The 22,230-nt window shown below is 40.5% G+C and overlaps 1 protein-coding gene across 1 annotated transcript in view; it reads left to right on the forward strand.

Moving 5' to 3' along the window:
• The first annotated feature begins 1,274 nt into the window (after positions 1 to 1,274).
• LOC135517368 (zinc finger CCHC domain-containing protein 2-like) overlaps positions 1,275 to 22,230 on the forward strand; it is a 69,012-nt gene continuing 48,056 nt past the window's right edge. Inside the window, 3 exon segments of the mRNA XM_064941598.1 lie at positions 1,275 to 2,208; positions 14,111 to 14,243; positions 14,434 to 14,504. Coding sequence (XP_064797670.1) covers positions 1,447 to 2,208; positions 14,111 to 14,243; positions 14,434 to 14,504 — 966 coding nt within the window. The 5' untranslated portion in view covers positions 1,275 to 1,446.

Below are 22,230 nucleotides of genomic sequence, written 5' to 3' on the forward strand. Positions count from 1 at the left end.
GAGAACATCCCTACTGCCTCTGATTTGAGTGTTGGAGTGTGCCCCTGACTATCCGTAAATTAAAAAACAAGAAAAATTGTGCCGTCTGGTTTGCCATACATAAGGACTTTGAAATGATTTCTACTTTTGATACTTAAGTATATTTTTGAAATTACATTTACTTTTGATACTCAAGTATATTTAAATTCAAGTAAGTGGATGACTTTCACTTTTACTTGAGTCATTTCCTGTTAAGGTATCTTTACTTTTACTCAAGTATGACAATTAGGTACTTTTTCCACCACTGGCTATGCCCCTGCCCAGTCTTGTGAAATCCAAAGATTAGGGCCTAATGAATTTCTTTAAATTGACTGATTTCTGTAACTCAGTAAAACTCAGTAAAATCATTAAAATTGTTACATGTTGCATTTGTCTTTGTTCAGTATATTTCACATACAGTGGTCTACTGTAAAGCAGTGTTGTTGTTGATCCTGGTCCTGGGAACCCAAATGGGTGCACATTATTGTTTTTACCTTAGCACTACAATCAATAACCAAGGCTTGATGATGAGTTGATCACCTGAATCAGCTGTGTAGTGCTAGGGCAAAAAAATAAAAAAAATAAAAACTGCACCCCTTTGGGACCCCAGGGCAAGGATAAAGACACTACTGTAAACTACTGTAAATTTGAACATAATTCAGGCCTTGGTGGTATGCAATGTGCACTACTTATGCAATGTTATTTTTGAGCCACTAAGGGTCAGTGATGTCTAGAGGAAGGCTTATCTCGGGATAGGCCAATAGGAATAACACACTGTAATGTAAAGTGGTACCAACACATGCTTTCCATGCTTAAATAGCTAAATCAAGAGAAAATCATATATTTTAATACACATAAATAATTTTAACCTTCACTTTAGGCCCAAGCATTTGAGTGGATACATGAAACTGTAGTGTGTACTGTACTAAATTGAGTACTGAAAACATGGGCCATTGATAAAACATTTGTAGACTACCTTTGTACTTCGTAAACACATTACCCATGATGATGAGTTGCACATATAGAATCCCATCAAATAATATAGGCCTGCCATTTAATAAGATTCTACAGATTCAAAATTACATATCTAAAATGTAACTTTCTCTACAAATTTGAGTTCTACCCTAGATTGTAGATAAATAAACTAAAACGATAAACTCAGGTTATGCCTCTTGTATAACAATAATTTTTTAGGACCCAGAACGCTTCTATGGAAAGGAGGAGGAGTTTGTGAATGATTGACATGTCACCAGAGTGCGATCTACAGTGGAGAAAACTACAGCTTGTCGCCGAGTCACTGTGATTATTACAAAACACAGAAAATGTTTATTTGCTTCCGTTGATTCTGCTTTAAAAAACGTTTAGACGATCAAAGGATGAATATTTACCGGTAATTTACGCCTTGAAGCCTTTCTAGTCGAGCTGATAATGCTTAAAATGAAGCTGCCCATGAGAACGGCGGAGGCAGGAGGAGACGACACGGCCGAGGAACAGCCCGATCTCCATATTCCAAGATCGGTCTCCGACAAGCCCGAAGATTCCTCCAGACACCCAGGATATCCATCTCAATTGGATAAAGAGACCGTTTTCGAATGGTTTGGTTTGCATTTAAATCCTGCCAAGCGGATCGAGTTTATGTGCGGACTGCTGCATATGTGCCAGCCACTTGAGCTCCGGTTTTTGGGTTCCTGTCTGGAAGACCTGGCTCGGAAAGATAACCACGTTCTACGGGATGTCGAGATAAGGGCCAACAATCCGAATGATCTGGCCATTTTATCTGATGTTATCGACCCTGTCGTGCGCTCCAAACTGCTGGTCTGCTTGTCTCTTCTGGGATCTGACAGCAGGGAGTGTGCGGGAATACTATTTAGGATATTGAGCCATGTGGATCCCTCCTTGTTATTCAAAAACTATGGCTATTCTGTTTCGCCCTTCAAGGACTCTCAACATCACCCGTTCTATTCTCCGTGTGTGGACGGGAAAGCGTTCGGGAGAACAGAACAGAATTGCGGGCTTCCAATGGAGGCAGTGATCGGACCCTTGGAACAGTTGGCGCTGCTTTTTACTATGGCCTCCTTGCATCCAGCGTTCCCGTTTCATCAAAGAGAAAAAGTTCTAGAACAGCTGGACAAAATTCAACTTGCTATAGAGGACGAGAGACAGCAGAATCAGCGCAGAATAAACGCCCAGGTAACATTGATTAGCAGTTAGATTGACTAGTGTGTTAGATAACGTTAACTGGGGTTGTCACTAGTTACCACACAGCCACAAAGACTATAATAAACATTAAATAAAAATAAAAGCTTTTTGGGCTAAATTTAAGGTTAGTCGTGTGGTAAGGTTAGGTTTAAAATCAGATTTTAAAAATATACATTTTAGAAATAGGCGGGGTTTAGCCATAATTATGACTGTGGTTGTAGTAACTAGTGACGACCGTTAGCTGGTTGCAAAATGAGTGGTTAACTAACTTTATCTCTAAAGAGTTTGGGCCCACCTGGGTACACGTTTTTGTTTGCCTTAGCACAGATTCAAATAATCAAAGCACGATTATGAGTAGGTCATTTGAATCAGCTGTGTACTTGGGAGGGGGGCATGGCCGAGTTTGGGAAACCCCTGAGCCAGATCACGTGATATCTACGGTTCTGACGAGGAGTACAGATTCGACCGGTTCGTATCTTAAACATTCTACATAGGCTTCAATTTCCCCCTGAACTTTATTTAATGGTAAGAAGGCATGAACAATATGCATACTTTCCTCATGAAATTGGGAGAATATGCGTACTTTCCTTATGAAACACCATTTTCCACAACCATTCCAGAGCGGCGAACTGGTAATCCCGGATGTTGTGTATCAGGTTGAATCTCAGACCAGGGTTTCCGTTTCTTTTATGTATGCTGCGTTAAAGGCTCTGCATGGTCACTCTGGCACCTGCAGTGGCAGTACAGTATTTACTGTTATACGGCCTCTGTAGAAGTCGGGGCATTCATACTTCTTGCGCTTCTCAGAGCTGTTGTCAAGGAAGTGAGTTTGTGTTTATACAGGACCTCCCACCCCCACCTACCCTAAACCAATCATGTCAATGCGCAGCTATTGGCATCGGCTCATGGGTATCCTAATAAATCAAATCTATAGGGAGCCCTCTGCATTGTTACACAATTTGGGAGGTGCACAGCGATCTGGTGCGGAGCTCGATTTGGCCTCCACAAGCTTCTGGATGCTTCTTCACACTCTCCATACAGAGCCTTCAGACAGCATTGACAGATCAAGCATAAATCAGCTATTAGGTTGCAGCAGTCTTTTTTTCACCCCAAAAAGCCCATTTGTGACCCATCTCTTTTTAGTCTTCTGTTCCAAATGTTTGAAATTGTGTTTTTTACATTGGATAAAAGTACAGACTCAGAGCTCCAAATGGCATATCGTACATTGTAGCTGGAGGAAATATGGGGATGTAATGCTGCTTTAAAATGTGATAAACATATAATCCAGTTTAGGAAAAAAGGCATTAACATTTTTACTTTGATTGTCACACTACATTAATCCGTTGGAAACATATTTAGAAAAGGAATACTTATACCAAATTGCCAAAATGGATTCTCTGAACATTATCCCACCAAGTTACTCCATTAGGCAAACCATTTACAGTATCAAATTGCCTATTGTATAATAAAGGCACCCTTTCATATTGAACAGCTACAGTGCTGTTCTTTGTTTACGCCCATTTAACATCGTTCACAACCACTAAAGCCGTAGATCCACCCATCTCTTAAATAATTCACATTGGAACACATGCAAATGTGGCCATCTGATAAAGCAGACAATGGTTAATATTTCAACAAAATACTTTATTCACTTCAAGTGCTAACGGTAGTAGCCTACAATTAGGAAACGTAATACACAAAGGCTTAGGTCAAAACAATATCTAGGCCTATATCATAAAATCCTTTTGAGGGACTTTGATTTAGGTCATGTTATGATATCTTTGGAGCAATATTGGCCTTTTCATTGCAAAAGTCCTGATCTTCTCAACTTAGCAGTTGTCCCTTTAACGTAACTTGGGTTTGGTTAGCGTGCTAATCTATTAGCATTCACACCACAGTGGCTGTTTTCAGTAGCTAGCTAGTTAAACATGACAAACTGGCAAACATGAAAAAGATTATCGTCGTGCATGCCATAGCACATCAGCAATCAACATTAACATCAGAATACAACTGTCCAGCTCAGCTAGCTGGCTTAACATTGCTTCGTCCCGCAACGAGCCATCCTGCAAACAATGGCTCGTTGTGGGATGAAGCAAGCTATAGTGGTACCTGTATGAAACTGTCCAGCTAGCGAGCTATATAGCTAGCAATGAAAACTACTTTTTGATACAGTTGAGACAGTAAAGCGCCTCCCAAATAATATGGTCAAATCCGGGAACTATCATTTTGAAAACAAAACGTTTATTGACCAAAACATTTATTCTTTCAGTGAAATACGGAACCGTTCCGTACTTTATCGAATGGGTGGCATCCCTAAGTCTAAATATTGCTGTTACATTGCACAACCTCCAATGTTATGCCATAATTATGTAAAATTCTGGTAAATTAATTACGGTCTTTGTTAGTAAGAAATGGTCTTCACACAGTTCGCAATGAGCTAGGTGACTCAAACTGCTGCATATTAGAGTTCGACCGATTATGATTTTTCATCGCCGATACCGATTATTGGAGGACCCCAAAAAAAAGCTAATACCGATTTAATCGGACAATTTTTATTTATTTATTTGTAATAATGACAATTACAACAACTGAATGAACACTTATTTTAACTTAATATAATACATCAATAAAATCAATTTAGCCTCAAATAAATAATGAAACATGTTCAATTTGGTTTAAATAATGCAAAAACAAAGTGTTGGAGAAGAAAGTAAAAGTGCAATATGTGCCATGTAAGAAAGCTGACGTTTAAGTTCCTTGCTCAGGACATATGAAAGCTGGTGGTTCCTTTTAACAGGAGTCTTCAATATTCCCAGGTAAGAAGTTTTAGGTTGCAGTTATTATAGGAATTATTGGACTATTTCTCTCTCTACCATTTGTATTTCATTAACCTTTGACTATTGGATGTTCTTATAGGCACTTTAGTATTGCCAGTGTAACAGTATAGCTTCCGTCCCTCTCCTCGCTCGAACCAGGAACACAACGACAACAGCCACCCTCAAAGCAGCGTTACCCGTCGCTCCACAAAAGCCGCAGCCCTTGCAGAGCAAGGCGAACAACCACTCCAAGTCTCAGAGCAAGTGACGTTTGAAACGCTATAAGCGCGCACCCTGCTAACCAATGCTAGCCATTTCACATCGGTTACACCAGCATAATCTCGGGAGTTGATAGGCTTGAAGTCATAAACAGCTGCTGGCAAACGCACAAAAGTGCTGTTTGAATGAATGCTTGCGAGCCTGCTGCTGCCTACCATTGCTCAGTCAGACTTGTCAATCAAATCATAGACTTAGTTATACCATGATAACACACAGAAATACGAGCCTAAGGTCATTAATATGGTCGAATCCGGAAACTATCATCTCGAAAACAAGACGTTTATTCTTTCAGTGAAATACAGAACTGTTCCGTATTTTATCTAACGGGTGGCATCCCCAAGTCTAAATATTCCTGTTACATTGCACAACCTTCAATGTTATGTCATAATTACGTAAAATTCTGGCAAATTAGGCGGCCCAAACTGTTGCATATACACTGACTCTGCGTGCAATGAACGCAAGAGAAGTGACACAATTTCACCTGGTTAACATTGCCTGCTAACCTGGATTTCTTTCAGCTAAATATGCAGGTTTAAAGATATATACTTCTGTGTATTGATTTTAAGAAAGGCATTGATGTTTATGGTTAGGTACACATTGGAGCAACGATACGCACCACATCGATTATATGCAACGCAGGACACTAGATAAACTAGTAATATCATCAACCATGTGTAGTTAACTAGTGATTATGATTGATTGTTTTTATAAGATAGCTAGCAACTTACCTTGGCTTACTGCATTCGCGTAACAGGCAGTCTCCTTGTGGAGTGCAATGAGAGGCAGGTGGTTGGTGCGTTGGAGTAGTTAACTATAAGGTTGCAAGATTGAATCCCCCAGCTGACAAGGTAAAAATCTGTCGTTCTGCCCCTGAACGAGGCAGTTAACCCACCGTTTCTAGGCCATCATTGAAAATAAGAATGTATTCTTAACTGACTTGCCTAGTTAAAGATTAAATAAAGGTGTAAAAAATAATAATTTTTTTAATCTGCCAAATCGGTGTCCAAAAAAACACATTTCTGATTTGTTATGAAAACTTGAAATCGTTCCTAATTAATCAGCCATTCCAATTAATCGGTTGACCTCTACTACATATACCCTGACTCTGCTTGCACAGAACGAAAGAGAAGTGACACAATTTCCCTAGTTAAAATAAATTCATGTTAGCAGGCAATATTAACGAAATATGCAGGTTTAAAAAATATATACTTGTGTATTGATTTTAAGAAAGACATCGATGTTTATGGTTAGGTACACATTGGTGCAACAACAGTGCTTTTTTATCGTGAATATGCTTGTTAAATCATCACCCGTTTGGTGAAGTAAGCTGTGATTCGATGATAAATTAACATGCACTGCATTGATTATATGCAACGCAGGACAAGCTAGATAAACTAGTAATATCATCAACCATGTGTAGTTAACTAGTAATTATGTTAAGATTGTTTTTTATAAGTTAAGTTTAATGCTAGCTAGCAACTACCTTGGCTCCTTGCTGCACTCGCGTAACAAGTGGTCAGCCTGCCACGCAGTCTCCTCGTGGACTGCAATGTAATCGGTAATACCGATTGTTATGAAAACTTGAAATCGGCCCACCTTTAGTAGGTGACCAACATAACACTAGGTGGTGGTGTGTTGGACACAGTCACTCATATAGAGCCTGTCTGCAGTCATAATATCTGTAACTCTTGGCCTACCTGTGTAATATTGTGTAATATGTAACTTAAGTTGACTTAAGTTGAATAAAATTTGATTTGATTTGAAGTTCAGAGAAACTTGTTTTGCGAACATGGGCCTGTTTTATCAATTGCTGGGCTGATAATTGGACAGTTTACCTCTGTCAAATGAATATGTAGTTTAAAGTTGTGTGTATTTGATGTCCTTTTTGCAATAAAGATGGTGACGCTACAATAATACACATTTACAATAGGTCTATATCTGAAAATATATACAGCCTGATATACATACATTATTTTAAGAACAGGATAGTGTAAAGTCATTTATTCAACTGAAGAGTATGAATTAGGCTTTGAGAATGTTTGAATCCTTAGAACCCTGCATACTCTTTGTCTTAATTACAATAGACCAACATAGTTACTGTAGTAGGTCAAAGCACAAAAACAATAAAGCGAATAAACAAAATGTGACACTACTATAATGCTCACAGGCAACTATACATAGACAAGATCCCACAAAACACAATGGGAAAATGGCTATCTAAATATGATCCCCAATCAGAGACAACGATAAACAGCTGCCTCTGATTGGGAACCATATCAAGCCATCATAGAAATACAATTCCCCTAGATATCACACCCTGACCCAACCAACATAGAGAATAAACAGCTCTCTATGGTCAGGGCGTGACAAGAGGTGAATGTATCAAACCACTAAGCACTCTCCTCAAACAATAGCATGGCATTTGTTCACAGTAATAGCTACTGTGAATTATATTTAAGCTTTCTGCCCATATAAGACATGTCTATCTCCTGGGAAATGTTCTTGTTACTTACAATGTAATGCGAATCACATTAGCGCACGTTATCTCAACCGTCCCGTGGGGGGCACACTGACCCCATAGAGATTTTAACAAAGCAATCTCGCTCCTGGAGAATACACACATAATCAACATGACTAGGGTATGTATGGAGTAATGTTAGCTAAAGTTATTGTTAGATGAGCAATGCCCGTTGCATGTATTATACATTAGCAGTTTCCCAAAGTTTGTTGGTGATTATGAACTTTATTTAGCTAGCTGTGCATTGTGGAAGGATGTGGGGGATATTGTCAACATTGAGTTGTGCCAGTGCACGATCTGTCCATGCAGCTAATGTTTCAGCCTTGTTGGTTTGTAGCTAGCTAGCTAAGTTACTGTCTAATGTTAGTTGGCTAGCTGACTGGCAATAGCAACCAAGGACATTCACTATCTTATTTCTGCTTATTTGTTTGTGCTTTGATGACACAAACATGTCAACGCCAACAGTTTACACCAATGACTTCAGCCATGTGAAAAACCTTCCATAGCAAAATATAGCTAGCTTCCTTTGCTTGTAGCTCTCATCTGACTGTTGTTTAGCTAGCTGCTGTTGCTGGGGCAACCCATGTGCTTTAGTCCAGTTTTAGAAATCGTTGAGATTCGACTGAAAATGTCAGCGTTGTCATAAATTCTACAAAAAGGTAGCAAAACGTTTTGAACACTTGAGAGCGATACATTTTATTTAAACTGTTGCTCCTACAAACTTATTCTAACTGAAAGGTGGCAAGTCTAGTGGTCACTTTGTGGATGCTGTAGGCTCTTTCTTATCCAACGACTAGATATTGAGCTAGGTCAAGGCAAGAAATTGTGTTTTTTTCCCCAATGCTAATGAACGTGTTAAAAATATGGTACATAGTTCTCTGTATCAGCCAGACGGCTCATGACTAGGCGGGGAGAGTGTTTACCTCCAAGTTGATTTGCGAATTTTCATTGACATTGGTGTCATATTGGCTTAGATATGATGGTGGAAGATTTTAATTTAAAATTGAACTTCAACCAATGCCATACTATTGGGAGGGGGGCTATCACCCCCACAATAATGAGTATTATATCTCAATGTCTTACAAAAGGCTGAAAGAGTATGGCTAGTTCTCAATGGTTGACATTTGACAGATTGGGGAAGATGCCGTATTTGTTCAAATTAATCAGCTTTTGCACCAACAAGCGCTCTTCCTTTTCAAATACAGTATTTTTTTGTGGCTTATGAATTGATCATTGATGGCCCTAAGTAAGGCTGCACATCTCATTTTGTCTTTTAGAGTTTGTGACATATTCATGAAAATATCCAGAATTCTCGCTAGGTGTGGAAAATCCCCACTCAAGAGTGCTTGAACATACTTGTGGAATAGACACTGGCTGGAATGCACTTTTAACCAATCAGCATTCAGGATTAGACCCACCCGTTGTATAACAGCCGCTATGTCCTACGCTAGGAATTTAATAGTGTTACAGGGGACTGGTTGTCATCTCTTCCAATACAAAACGCCACCATGGAATCAACCCCCCGAAATACACTTGCTCGTCTTTACGGGCATTTTACAAAGAGTTATGTGCTGTGCTGCGTGCAAGGTATTTGGCCTTGTGGCCTACTGCACTGCAGGCTTGGCGACTCTACAGGGAGAAGGAAGTTATGTCCGAGTGTGGGGCTCAAAACCATGCTGGAAGCCAAGGGCTTGAAACCAACTGAGCATTAGGTGACTGACTGCAGAATATAGGATACGGGGAGGCCAGCCAGGGTCTCAGTTTGTTGACAGAGAGGGATTTCCTTCTTGGGGTGCTGCATCTTAACAGGGTGTCCTCTCTTCTCCTTGTCTACTCGCCTTTACTGATTTAAACAAGCTATTTGGCCAAGTGAAAGCAAATTCCTTATGACTTTATACTGATTGCAGGCCTATATTTGTATTGGAGTGGTACTTGTCACTGTGTAGGCTATAAAAATAACAGACATCCATGATTTTATTTTCTCCGTACTTTGAATAGGCTATATACTGAACATTTCTGTGACAACCCGTGGTCACGTCCTATTTCCACTTGTGTTTCTAGTATAGTTTTAATACAGTTCTGTGTTGGGCAATCATCCATGTTGACTGTAGTGTTGTTGACCCACTTGTCCACTGAAATAGTTACATGTCTATGTGTGCCTGATGTCATATTTAGCCACTTTGAGAAAGAGATGTTGAAGCCAGCAGCACACAACCTCACAGCTCAGATTTACTTACACTCTCATAGCCAGCAATTATGATCTGAAGAACAGCTACTAGCGCTCAAGTGAAATGGCGTGAGGTTTTAATGTGTTGTTATAGCAAACACTGTCCCAATCCACCCTCTCCACCCCCGCAGTTTACCAGCAAAGAAGACAGTTCAGTCACTCTGAGCCTAGAGTGACCACAATTGGACCTCTCAATTCCTAGGAGTTTACTAATGAGGTACTTGCTCAAGTACTGGCCTTTTTTTGTTGTTGCCTAGGCTACACCAGGTGGAATTGCTTGGGTAAGAGGGTGAATCTCCAACATGTGTTGCTGTGTCCAATGTATAGGACAGGTAGGATAGTGTAAACCGGAAAGTTGCAAATCTGATGTCGAAGAGACGAAAATCATACTTCACATACTTGGATTATTTTCTAACTTTGAATTTGAATTAATGTACTTTTTTTTTTACAGCGCCCCGCTTTGATTTAAACAAATCTTCCCATATATCTTTGCCCAGGGGAGAAGTGGTCAGAAAGTGACTTTTTGGACCAGAATGTCAATACATTTAGGAGATGCTCAGCTCAATGTTGACCCATTTAGCATACCCTACCATACCATGAGACATCCATGTCTTCATCATTGAAAAATATAAATGGTTTGATATAATTTAAAAGCCTACAAACAGGGTTGTCAAACTATTTTATAATGAAAATAAATAAATAATAGCTTTTTGTAAAACCTTTTAACGTCAATAATCTATCACATCAATTATCTTTTTTTCATATTCACATGTTGTAGCTTAGACCCTACTTTCCATCACCTGAGGTTTTTGTGGTGTGCCCGCCATTGGTTGAGAGACAACATGCTCTTGAATACAGGGTGGGTGTCATTTCAATAATAGAAATAGAATGGACCTATCCCTTCAGACCACTGTAATTTAGCTGGTACACCATTGACATTTAACTTGAATTTACATTTTTACTTCTAATTACTACCACAAAGATGGTGGCCGGTCCACCCACTGTTGAATGTGATCTTAAATGGTCATGTCTATTCTATGATCTATATTTATATGATTTCAATAGGAAATTGTTGATGGGTTGACAGTATAATTTAAACAACGGATATTCCCTCCCATTCAATTCAACACTCTCTGATGTGTGGTCCAGAGGAGGCTGGTTGGAGGAGCTGAAGGAGGACGGGGTCATTGGAATGGCATAAATGGAACGGAGTCAGACGTGGTTTCCATATGTTTGTGTTTGATACCGTTCCAATGAGTCCATACAATGAGCCCGTCCTCCTATAGCTCCTCCTACCAACCTCCACTGGTGTGGACCTCCAACCGCCTTTGTGGCACCATTTGAAAGTAGAAATTTCAATTTTATTCCCATTTTAGTCCATTTATCAGCAAAAACATGACACTCGCCCTGTATTCAAGAGCATGTTGTCTCAACCGATTGCAGTCACAAAACTAAAACCTCAGATGTAAGTAGGGTCTAAGCTACAGCATATGTGAATATTAAAAAAATATGAGTTTATGCATTTTTTATTTTTATTTTTTAACCTTAAACGTGAATTATGAAATAGTTTGACAACCCAGTTTGTAAGCTTTTAAATGTTATCAATCTCAACCATTTAATTTCTACTGATGAAGACATTGGTATCTCATGTTATGGTGGCGTATGCAAAATAGGTCAACTTTGAGCACCGTTATCTCTTGAATGTTTTGGCATCTAGGTCCTAAAAGTCACTTTGAGTACTTCTACAATGGGCAAACATTTATGGAAAGTTTTGTTCATATCAAAAGCGGTGCTGTCAAAAAGTAATAGAATTCAAGTGGATTTACCCAACTGTAAGCAGGCTCATAGAGAGACTCCCTCTGCAGTTCAACCTGCAGTTCATTACATCAATCTCCACTGAACCATGTTGGATGAAAAAGAGTGATGTCCACTGACTAACCCGTTCCAGAAATAGACCTTGATGGCCTCATGGTGAATCACCTCTCTTCCACTGCAGCAGCAGCAGATGTCGAGTTTATGCCAAATTAAATCAGACCTCCCATTTGTAAGACAGTTGTTGTTCCTGGACCATGTCAAATGTAAAGAGGGAGGAAACGCTTCAAGCCAGCAGAAGCTGATGTGGTCGCTGTGTTTTGTTGTGTTTGGCATCATTCAAGTGCCACTGATATAGGACCAAGGCTATCCATCTATTGAATGCTATGGTTGGTTTTCCCCTGGTATAGTTAAAGCATACAGGACTAGGCTTTTGCTATTATCATATAATCCCTAGTACCAGTTCTCCAATAGCACTACTGTATATGTCCCCTCTCTCTCCTCTGGCTTGTGTTGGGGCTTGTGTTGCGCTGATATGCCAGGGCTGAACTGTGTTCTGTTCTCCCATGACCTTCAGCGGAGGCATAACTGTCAGTCTGTTTGTCAGCTCTGCCTCCTAGCTGATAGCCAGGGACCAAAGCCCTGACCCCTTCTCATGGGCTGCAAGCAGGGCATGTGTGCGTGCAAAAAGAGATCTCTGGGAATTGATGCAGCAAAACCCATGATCAATTATGAATATGTAAATGCTAATTGATTCTATCAAGGATGTAATGAAGTACATTAATACTGTGTTTAGGGTTGCACTTTTGTGGGAATATTCAGAGGTGGAAACTTTCCGTGGGAATATATGCAAATGAATATTAATACCATTTAAATGTAGATCTTTTTTTGCATTGGATATATTTACCATATCATATGGAGACAGAAACATAAACCTTTTTACCTTATCATAAGTAGACATATTTGCAAATGATTAAAACCTTCCAATAGAAATAAAAAACAAACAATTTAATTACAAATTGAACTTTTAATTAAATGAGTTGACTTCACATGTGATGATTTCACTGAACAACAAGAAAGGGAATATTGAATGATCCCCAGTGATCCATCGATCTCCCAAAAATATTTTCATCTGTAAAATGATACCCAAAGCTTTAGTTTCTAGGCTGTCTTCCTCTCATGCTTCCATGTCTTCTCCCTGGACCTCCTGTCATGAGAATGTTCAATCCCAATGATAATAACTGATAATCAATAGCTCTGACCAATCCCGAGATCTGTAAGACCATGGGTTTAATAATACTTAGTCAAAGACTCAGCCTATGCCAAAAGATAGTACAGTTTATTCACGAGAATGTTCTGAAGTCCATTATACAAAGACATCCATTTTATAGCTGCGCACATACTTCCACACAAACAGCACATATCCTACGCACATATATACACACCAACAGTAGGTATCCTACGCACATACTAGCTAAAACTAGCAGAAATGATTTAAATTATTTAAAAACACTTTGCTGTAGGATACTATTTACTAGTTAACAAAAAATCATGTATGTCATAAAATATATTCACCCCACCCAGTATTGTAATCAAAACTTACCAGAAAGTGTGTAGTCCTTGGCTCAGACAGTGTAGTGGTGTGGGCTCAATAGCATCTCATTAGTGTGCAAGATCTTGAGAATCAGCTGCACATGTGATGGAAGCAGGCACGGTGCATGCAGAGGGTTGCAATTCCATTGAATTGGGGACAGTTCAACCAAAATATGCCACAAGACCTAGAATTGCCTTGTGTATCCCACAAAAAGGGTTCATTGTTATAAGCTCACTTTTTTGATGAATTTAAGCAAAATTCCCCAAATTCCCGGGCTTAACTTCCCATGGAAACATTCCGGAAATATACCGGAAAGTTTCCAACCCTTTTCAACCCAAGCTGTGTGAGTGTGTGGTGGAGGGCTGGCTGCTGTATGTCTCATCCCCTATGCAAGTGTTCAAAGACCAACTTATGAACAACGGCATGGGTCCCTGACGGACAAAAGCACCACTGCAACAATGGCACAGGCGGCAACATTTTAGTATTCGACCAGATAGCCGTTCGCTCTCACCTGACAGATGTTCTGGGAGCTTGATAGTTTGATTCATCTTTGTGACCTTGCTGTGTGGGATGTCATCTTTTAAATGCCTGAGTACAGCTGTTATGTTGAAAGCTTTCTACTCACTAGTCCCTTTGTGTTCCGACAGCACAACAAGGCCCAGAAAGCAGAGGAGATTGGCCCAGCAGCAGTCACCATCGAGGCCAGTCTGGGTGAGAGGACGCAGGCACAGGCTCGCCACGCCAGCCAGACACCCCCCAGCAGAAGGGCCCAAAGGGAAGGTAAGCCAGTGAAGAACACACAAGTGTATACACACACCCACCCCCACAGTGTTACAAATCCCTCACAGTCAATTGGGAAGAAAATTACAACTGTATGCACAGCCCCATTATATTTGAACTATTATTACTGTGAAGCAGTTCCAATAAGACTGTACAGTATGTGCTAATCCTCTTCCCTCTCTCCTCACAGCCGTGCATGTAGAGAAGATCGTGTTGAAGGGGATCTTACGGAGGAGGACAGAAAGGGAATACAATTTTGTGGTATGTTCCCAGTCATTGCAGTGTATTAAACTTACCTTTTCCACTGGTCCCACTGATGCTACCAATGATTTGGTCGCACCAATTGTCTCATAAAAAAAAAACATGATCATTGATAATGACCTGGCCTGTGTCCCATAATGTGCCTGCATTCCATACGGAACCAGGCTAATCATGACTAGCCATTTTTTTTATTAGCATGCCCTTGTGTTCTTACGTTGATTTTGCTAGATTTACAGCAAAGAAAAGAAAGTGAATTGCAGATTTCAAAGTGCCATGTGTTATTTTCTGCTAAATCCTCTAGAGGGTAGAATTTTTAGAAAACTATATTTTTTTAAATCTATGTCTACAACAATGCTGAAACCACATCAGGGGACAATTTGAGGTCTGGAAAAAACCTGAGAAATGTAGATTTTGTTTTCTGTAGTTACCCTTTAACCTTTCTGGCGCAGGCGTTCCGCTAGCGACCCACCTCGACAATATCCTGTGAAACTGCAGAGCGCCAAATTCAAATTACAGAGATATAAATATTTAACATTCATGAAAATACAAGTGTCATACATCAAAATAAAGCTTAACGTCTTCTTAATCCTGCCGCTGTGTCAGATTTCAAAAAGGATTTACGGCAAAAGCACACCATGCGATTATCTGAGGACAGCATGAAAAAAGCATGAAAAACATATTTCAACCAGGCAGGTGCGCCACGAAAGTCAGAAATAGCGATATAATAAATGCCCTACCTTTTGGAGATATTTTGCTGTTGGCCCTCCAAAAGGTCCCAGCTACATCACAAATAGTAATTTTGTTCGATAATGTCCTTCTTTATATCCCCAAAAACTCAGTTTAGCTGGCGCGCTTCATACAATAATCCACCAAAATGCGGATTCAAAATGCATACAAAATGAATCCCAAACGTTACCAATAAACTTATCCAAACAAGTCAAACAACATTTATAATCAAACCTAAGGTGCCATAATACGTAAATAAATGATAAAATTTAAGACAGAGATTAGTATGTTCATTACCGGAGATAAACAACAAAGAACGCGCTCTCATCCACACGCATGAAAACACTACAGCCAAAATGTGAGCCACTTAGAAAAACTACAAATTCTAGACTAAAATGAAAGACTGTTGACATCTAGTGGAAGCCCTAGGAACTGTAATCTGGGAGGATTTCGCCTCATAATAAACATGACAGCCATTGGAAACAGTGGTAGGCTGAACTTTTTTTTTTTGGATGGTTTGTCCTCTGGGTTTTGCCTGCCATATCAGTTATGTTATACTCAGACATTATTTTAACAGTTTTAGAAAACACTCTAGTTTCTATCTAAATCTACCAATTATATGCATATCCTAGCTTCTGGGCCTGAGTAACAGGCAGTTTACTTTGGGTTTACTTTGGGCACACTTTTCATCCGAACGTCAAAGTACTGCCCCCTAGCCCAAAGAGGTTTTCAGGTGTACCCTTTAACAGCCATACTGTTGTTTGACTAGCTGTGTTTCTGTAGCCATAGGTGGCGCGTGAGTTTCAAGTTTGGGGAAAAAAAATTCACCATAAAAATTCACCTTTATGATAAAGGATCACCACATTTGCATCACCACATTTGCATTAGCGCATTTGCAGACTTCTGTAAGATTTCCTAATGTGATGAGTATATTGGATAGTTATAATATATATAACTCAATCACTGTTCAATGCATGCTTGAGCATGTAGATGTGTTTATCAAAGGCCAAGAAACATATTTTACTCAATTCTGCTACAGTATATGACTGGAGACATTAGCAGAATCTTTTTTAATATGACTAAATTACAGGGTAGCCTACTCTGCTGACACTGACAAACAGATCAATAAAAACGACATTGTCTGATCCACTTAAGTACTTCTTAAGTAGTTTTTTGGGGTATCTGTACTTTACTATTTATATTTTTGACCTTTTACTTCCTAAAGAACTACATTCCTAAATAAAATAATGTACTTTTTACTCCATAGATTTTCCCTGACACCCAAAAGTACTAGTTACATTTTGAATGCTTAGCAGGACAAGAAAATGGTTCAATTCACACACATTTTGCTGGATGACAGTCATTTTCTATTAAGGTATCTTTACTTTTACTCAAGTATGAACATAACGTACTTTTTCCACCACTGTGATTCTGCCAGGTAGGCACAGGCTACTTTGTAGTTCACTTTTAATTGCATTTCCATTGATCCGAAGACGGTTAGGCTATCATTAGCATTGCTAACAGCTACACAAAGTGGTAGACATGCAGTCATGTCCATAAGTATTTGGACAGTCACACAATTTGCATCATTTTGGCTCTGTATGCCGCCACAATGGATTTGAAAGGAAACAATCAAGATGTGCTTTAAGTGTAGACTTTCATCTTTAATTTAAGGGTTGTCCATTTTTGTATGAACCATGTAGGAATTAAAACCATTTTTTTATACAGTGGGTAAAAAAGTATTTAGTCAGCCACCAATTGTGCAAGTTCTCCGACTTAAAAAGATGAGAGAGGCCTACAATTTTCATCATATGTACACTTCAACTATGACAGACAAAATGAGGGGGGAAAAATCCAGAAAATCACATTGTAGGATTTTTTTATGAATTTCTTTGCAAATTATGGTGGAATATAAGTATTTGGTCAATAACAAGTTTATCTCAATACTTTGTTATATACCCTTTGTTGGCAATGACAGAGGTCAAACGTTTTCTGTAAGTCTTCACAAGGTTTTCACACACTGTTGCTGGTATTTTGGCCCATTCCTCCATGCAGATCTCCTCCAGAGCAGTGATGTTTTGCGGCTGTTGCTGGGCAACACGGACTTTCAACTCCCTCCAAATATTTTCTATGGGGTTGAGATCTGGAGACTGGCTAGGCCACTCCAGGACCTTGAAATGCTTCTTATGAAGCCCCTCCTTCGTTGCCCGGGCGGTGTGTTTGGGATCATTGTTATGCTGAAAGACCCAGCCACGTTTCATCTTCTATGCCCTTGCTGATGGAAGGAGGTTTTCACTCAAAATCTCACGATACATGGCCCCATTCATTCTTTCCTTTACACGGTATCAGTCGTCCTGGTCACTTTGCAGAAAAACAGCCCCAAAGCATGATGTTTCCACCCCCATGCTTCACAGTAGGTATCGTGTTCTTTGGATGCAACTCAGCATTCTTTGTCCTCCAAACACGACAAATTGAGTTTTTACCAAAAAGTTATATTTTGGTTTCATCTGACCATATGACATTCTCCCAATCTTCTTCTGGATCATCCAAATTCTCTCTAGCAAACTTCAGACGGGCCTGGACATGTACTGGCTTAAGCAGGGGGACACGTCTGACACTGCAGGATTTGAGTCCCTGGCAGCGTAGTGTGTTACTGATGGTAGGCTTTGTTACTTTGGTCCCAGCTCTCTGCAGGTCATTCACTAGGTCCCCCGTGTGGTTCTGGGATTTTTGCTCACCGTTCTTGTGATCATTTTGACCCCCCGGTGTGAGATCTTGCGTGAAGCCCCAGATCGAGGGAGATTATCATTGGTCTTGTATGTCTGCCATTTCCAAATAATTGCTCCCACAGTTGATTTCTTCAAACCAAGCTGCTTACCTATTGCAGATTCAGTCTTCCCAGCCTTATGCAGGTCTACAATTTTGTTTCTGGTGTCCTTTGACAGCTCTTTGGTCTTGGCCATAGTGGAGTTTGGAGTGTGACTGTTTGAGGTTGTGGACAGGTGTCTTTTATACTAATAACAAGTTCAAACAGGTGCCATTAATACAGGTAACGAGTGGAGGACAGAGGAGCCTCTTGAAGAAGTTACAGGTCTGTGAGAGCCAGAAATCTTGCTTGTTTGTAGGTGACCAAATACTTATTTTCCACCATAATTTGCAAATAAATTCATTAAAAATCCTACAATGTGATTTTTCTGGATTTTTGTCTTCTTATTTTGTCTGTCATAGTTGAAGTGTACCTATGATTAAAAACTACAGGCATCTCTCATCTTTTTAAACGTGAGAACTTGCACAATTGATGGCTGACTAAATACTTTTTTGCCCCACTGTACATAGCCCCCACCACCACCATGTTTAGGGGCTCAAAGTAATTGGACAAACTAACAATCATAAATTAAATTGTGAGTTTTTATACTTGGTTACAAATCCATTGTAGTCAATGGCTGCCTGAAGTCTGGAACCCATATATATCACCAGATGCTGGGTTTCTTCCCTAGTGATGCTCTGCCAGGCCTTTACTGCAGCTGTCTTCAGTTCCTGCTTGTTGGATTCAAGTCATGTGATTGACTTGGTCATTGCAGAACATTCCACTTTTCCTTAAAAAGTATTGCATTGCTTTAGCAGTATGCTTCGGGTCATTGTCCATCTGCACTGTGAAGCGCCGGCCAATGCGTTTTGAAGCATTTGGCTGAATCTAAAGGAGATAAAATAGCCCTAAACACTTTAGAATTCATCCTGCTGCTTTTGTCAGCAGTCCCATCATCAATAAATACAAGGGAAGTAGTTCCATTGGCAGCCATACACTCCCAAGCCATAACGCTACCGCCACCATGCTTCACAGAGGAGGTGGTATGCTTCAGATCATTTATTTATTTCACCTTTATTTAACCAGGTAGGCCAGTTGAGAACAAGTTCTCATTTACAACTGCGACCTGGCCAGGATAAAGCAAAGCAGTGCAACAAAAACAACAGAGTTACACATGGGATAAACAAACATACAGTCAATAACACAATAGAAAAATCTGTATACAGTGTGTGCAAATGAAGTAAGGAGGTAAGGCAATAAATAGGCCAATAATGGCGAAGTAATTACAATTTGGCAATTTACACTGGAGTGAGATGTGTCGACAGGGATGTGCAAGTAGAAATACTGGTGTGCAAAAGAGCATAAAAACAAATATGGGGATGAGGTAGGTAGATGGTTGGATGGGCTATTTACAGATGGGCTGCGTACAGCTGTGGCGTTTGGTAAGCTGCTCTGACCGCTAGTTAGTGAGGGAGATAAGTCTCCAACTTCAGTGAGTATTGCAATTCGTTCCAGTCATTGGCAGCAGCAGAGAACTGGAAGGAAAGGCGGCCAAAAGAGGTGTTGGCTTTGGGGATGACCAGTGAAATATACCTGCTGGAGCGTGTGCTACGGGTGAGTGTTGCTATGGTGACCAGTGAGCTGAGATAAGGCGGAGATATACCTAGCAAAGACTTATAGATGACCTGGAGCCAGTGGGTTTGGCAACGAATATGTAGTGAGGACCAGCCAAGGAGAGCATACAGGTCGCAGTGTTGGGTAGTATATGGGGCTTTGGTGACAAAACAGATGGCACTGTGATAGACTGCATCCAATTTGCTGAGTAGAGTGTTGGAGGCTAATTTGTAAATTACATCTCTGAAGTCAAGGATCGGTAGGATAGTCTGTTTTACGAGAGTAAGTTTGGCAGCATGAGTGAAAGAGGCTTTGTTGCGAAATAGGAAGCTGATTCTAGATTTAACTTTGGATTGAAGATGCTTAATGTGAGCTTGGAAGGAGAGTTTATAGTCTAGCCAGACACCTAGGTATTTATAGTTGTCCACATATTCTACACATCCAGAGTATTGATGCTAGTCGGGCGGGCGGGTGCGGGCAGCTATCGGTTGAAGAGCATGCAATTTGTTTTCCTAGCATTTAAGACCAGTTGGAGGCCACGGAAGGAGTGTTATATGGCGTTGATCCTCCTCATCTGGAGGTTAGTTAATACAGTGTCCAAAAAATGGCCAGATGTATACAGAATGGTGTCATCTGCGTAGAGGTGGATCAAAGAATCACCCGCAACAAGAGCAACATCATTGATATATACAGAGAAAAGAGTTGGCCCGAGAATTGAACCCTGTGGCACCCCTGTAGAGACTGCCAGAGGTCCGGACAACAGGCCCTCCGACTTGACATACTGAACTCTATCTGAGAAGTACTTAGTGAACCAGGCGAAGGAGTCGTTAGAGAAACCAAGGCTATTGAGTCTGACGATTTTAAGAATACGTTGAGCAGTTCCTTCCCTTTTCCATACTCTTCTCTTCCCATCATTCTGGTACAAGTTAATCTTTGTCTCATTTGTCCATAGGATGTTGTTCCAGAACTGTACAGGCTTTGTTTTTTGGCAAACTCTAACCTGGTCTTCCTGTTTGTGAGGCTTATCAATGGTTTACATCTTGTGGTAAACCCTATGTATTTATTCTGGTGAAGTCTTCTCTTGATTGTTGACTTTGACACAGATACGCCTACCTCCTGGAGGGTGTTCTTGATCTGGCCCAACTGTTGTGAAGGAGTATTTCCTTCACGAGGGAAAAAAATCTTCTGTCATCCACATTTACATTTTACATTTAAGTCATTTAGCAGACGCTCTTATCCAGAGCGACTTACAAATTGGTGAATTCACCTTCTGACATCAGTGGAACAGCCACTTTACAATAGTGCATCTAAATCATTTAAGGGGGGGTGAGAAGGATTGCTTTATCCTATCCTAGGTATTCCTTGAAGAGATGGGGTTTCAGGTGTCTCCGGAAGGTGGTGATTGACTCCGCTGTCCTGGCGTCGTGAGGGAGTTTGTTCCACCATTGGGGGGCCAGAGCAGCGAACAGTTTTGACTGGGCTGAGCGGGAACTGTACTTCCTCAGTGGTAGGGAGGCGAGCAGGCCAGAGGTGGATGAACGCAGTGCCCTTGTTTGGGTGTAGGGCCTGATCAGAGCCTGGAGGTACTGCGGTGCCGTTCCCCTCACAGCTCCGTAGGCAAGCACCATGGTCTTGTAGCGGATGCGAGCTTCAACTGGAAGCCAGTGGAGAGAGCGGAGGAGCGGGGTGACGTGAGAGAACTTGGGAAGGTTGAACACCAGACGGGCTGCGGCGTTCTGGATGAGTTGTAGGGGTTTAATGGCACAGGCAGGGAGCCCAGCCAACAGCGAGTTGCAGTAATCCAGACGGGAGATGACAAGTGCCTGGATTAGGACCTGCGCCGCTTCCTGTGTGAGGCAGGGGCGTACTCTGCGGATGTTGTAGAGCATGAACCTACAGGAACGGGCCACCGCCTTGATGTTAGTTGAGAACATTTGTTTTCCATGGTCTCCCGGGCCTTTTGGTGTTCCTGAGCTCACCAGTGCATTCTTTTTAAGAACGTACCAAATAGTTGATTTGGCCACACCAAATGTTTTTGCTAGCTCTAATGATGGCTTGCTTCACTGGCAGTTAGAGCTCTTTGGACTTCATTTTGAGGGTTAACAGCAACAGATTCCAAATGCAAATGCCATGCTTGAAATCAACTCTAGGCCTTTTATCTGCTTACTTGTAAAATAACTAATGAGGGAATAACACACACCTGGCCATCGACCAGCTGCCAATTGTCCAATTACTTTTGGTTCCTTTAAAAGGGGGGACCACTGTGCTTGTAATTTCTACACCGTTTGGAATGTAAATACCATCAAATGTTTTTAATTTCAACTCTAACATGCTATCTAGCTGTGCTAGATAGCTAAAATAATAACTTTGTCAATGTCCAAATATTTATGGACCTGACTGTATAGGCCCTATTCGCACTGCACACACACACAGGCAATCCCGTACCATTGTTTCCTCTTCAGAAAGTTGGTTTATTTTCGGCCAATTGCACATTACTGTTTGAATAAATCATGAAAAGGAAAAAATGTAAAAAGATAATTGTGAACCAAAAACTAAAGTGTCCAGGTAGAAAAAAAATTA

Source organism: Oncorhynchus masou, chromosome 28 (assembly GCF_036934945.1).
Source record: "Oncorhynchus masou masou isolate Uvic2021 chromosome 28, UVic_Omas_1.1, whole genome shotgun sequence".
Lineage (NCBI taxonomy): Eukaryota > Metazoa > Chordata > Actinopteri > Salmoniformes > Salmonidae > Oncorhynchus > Oncorhynchus masou.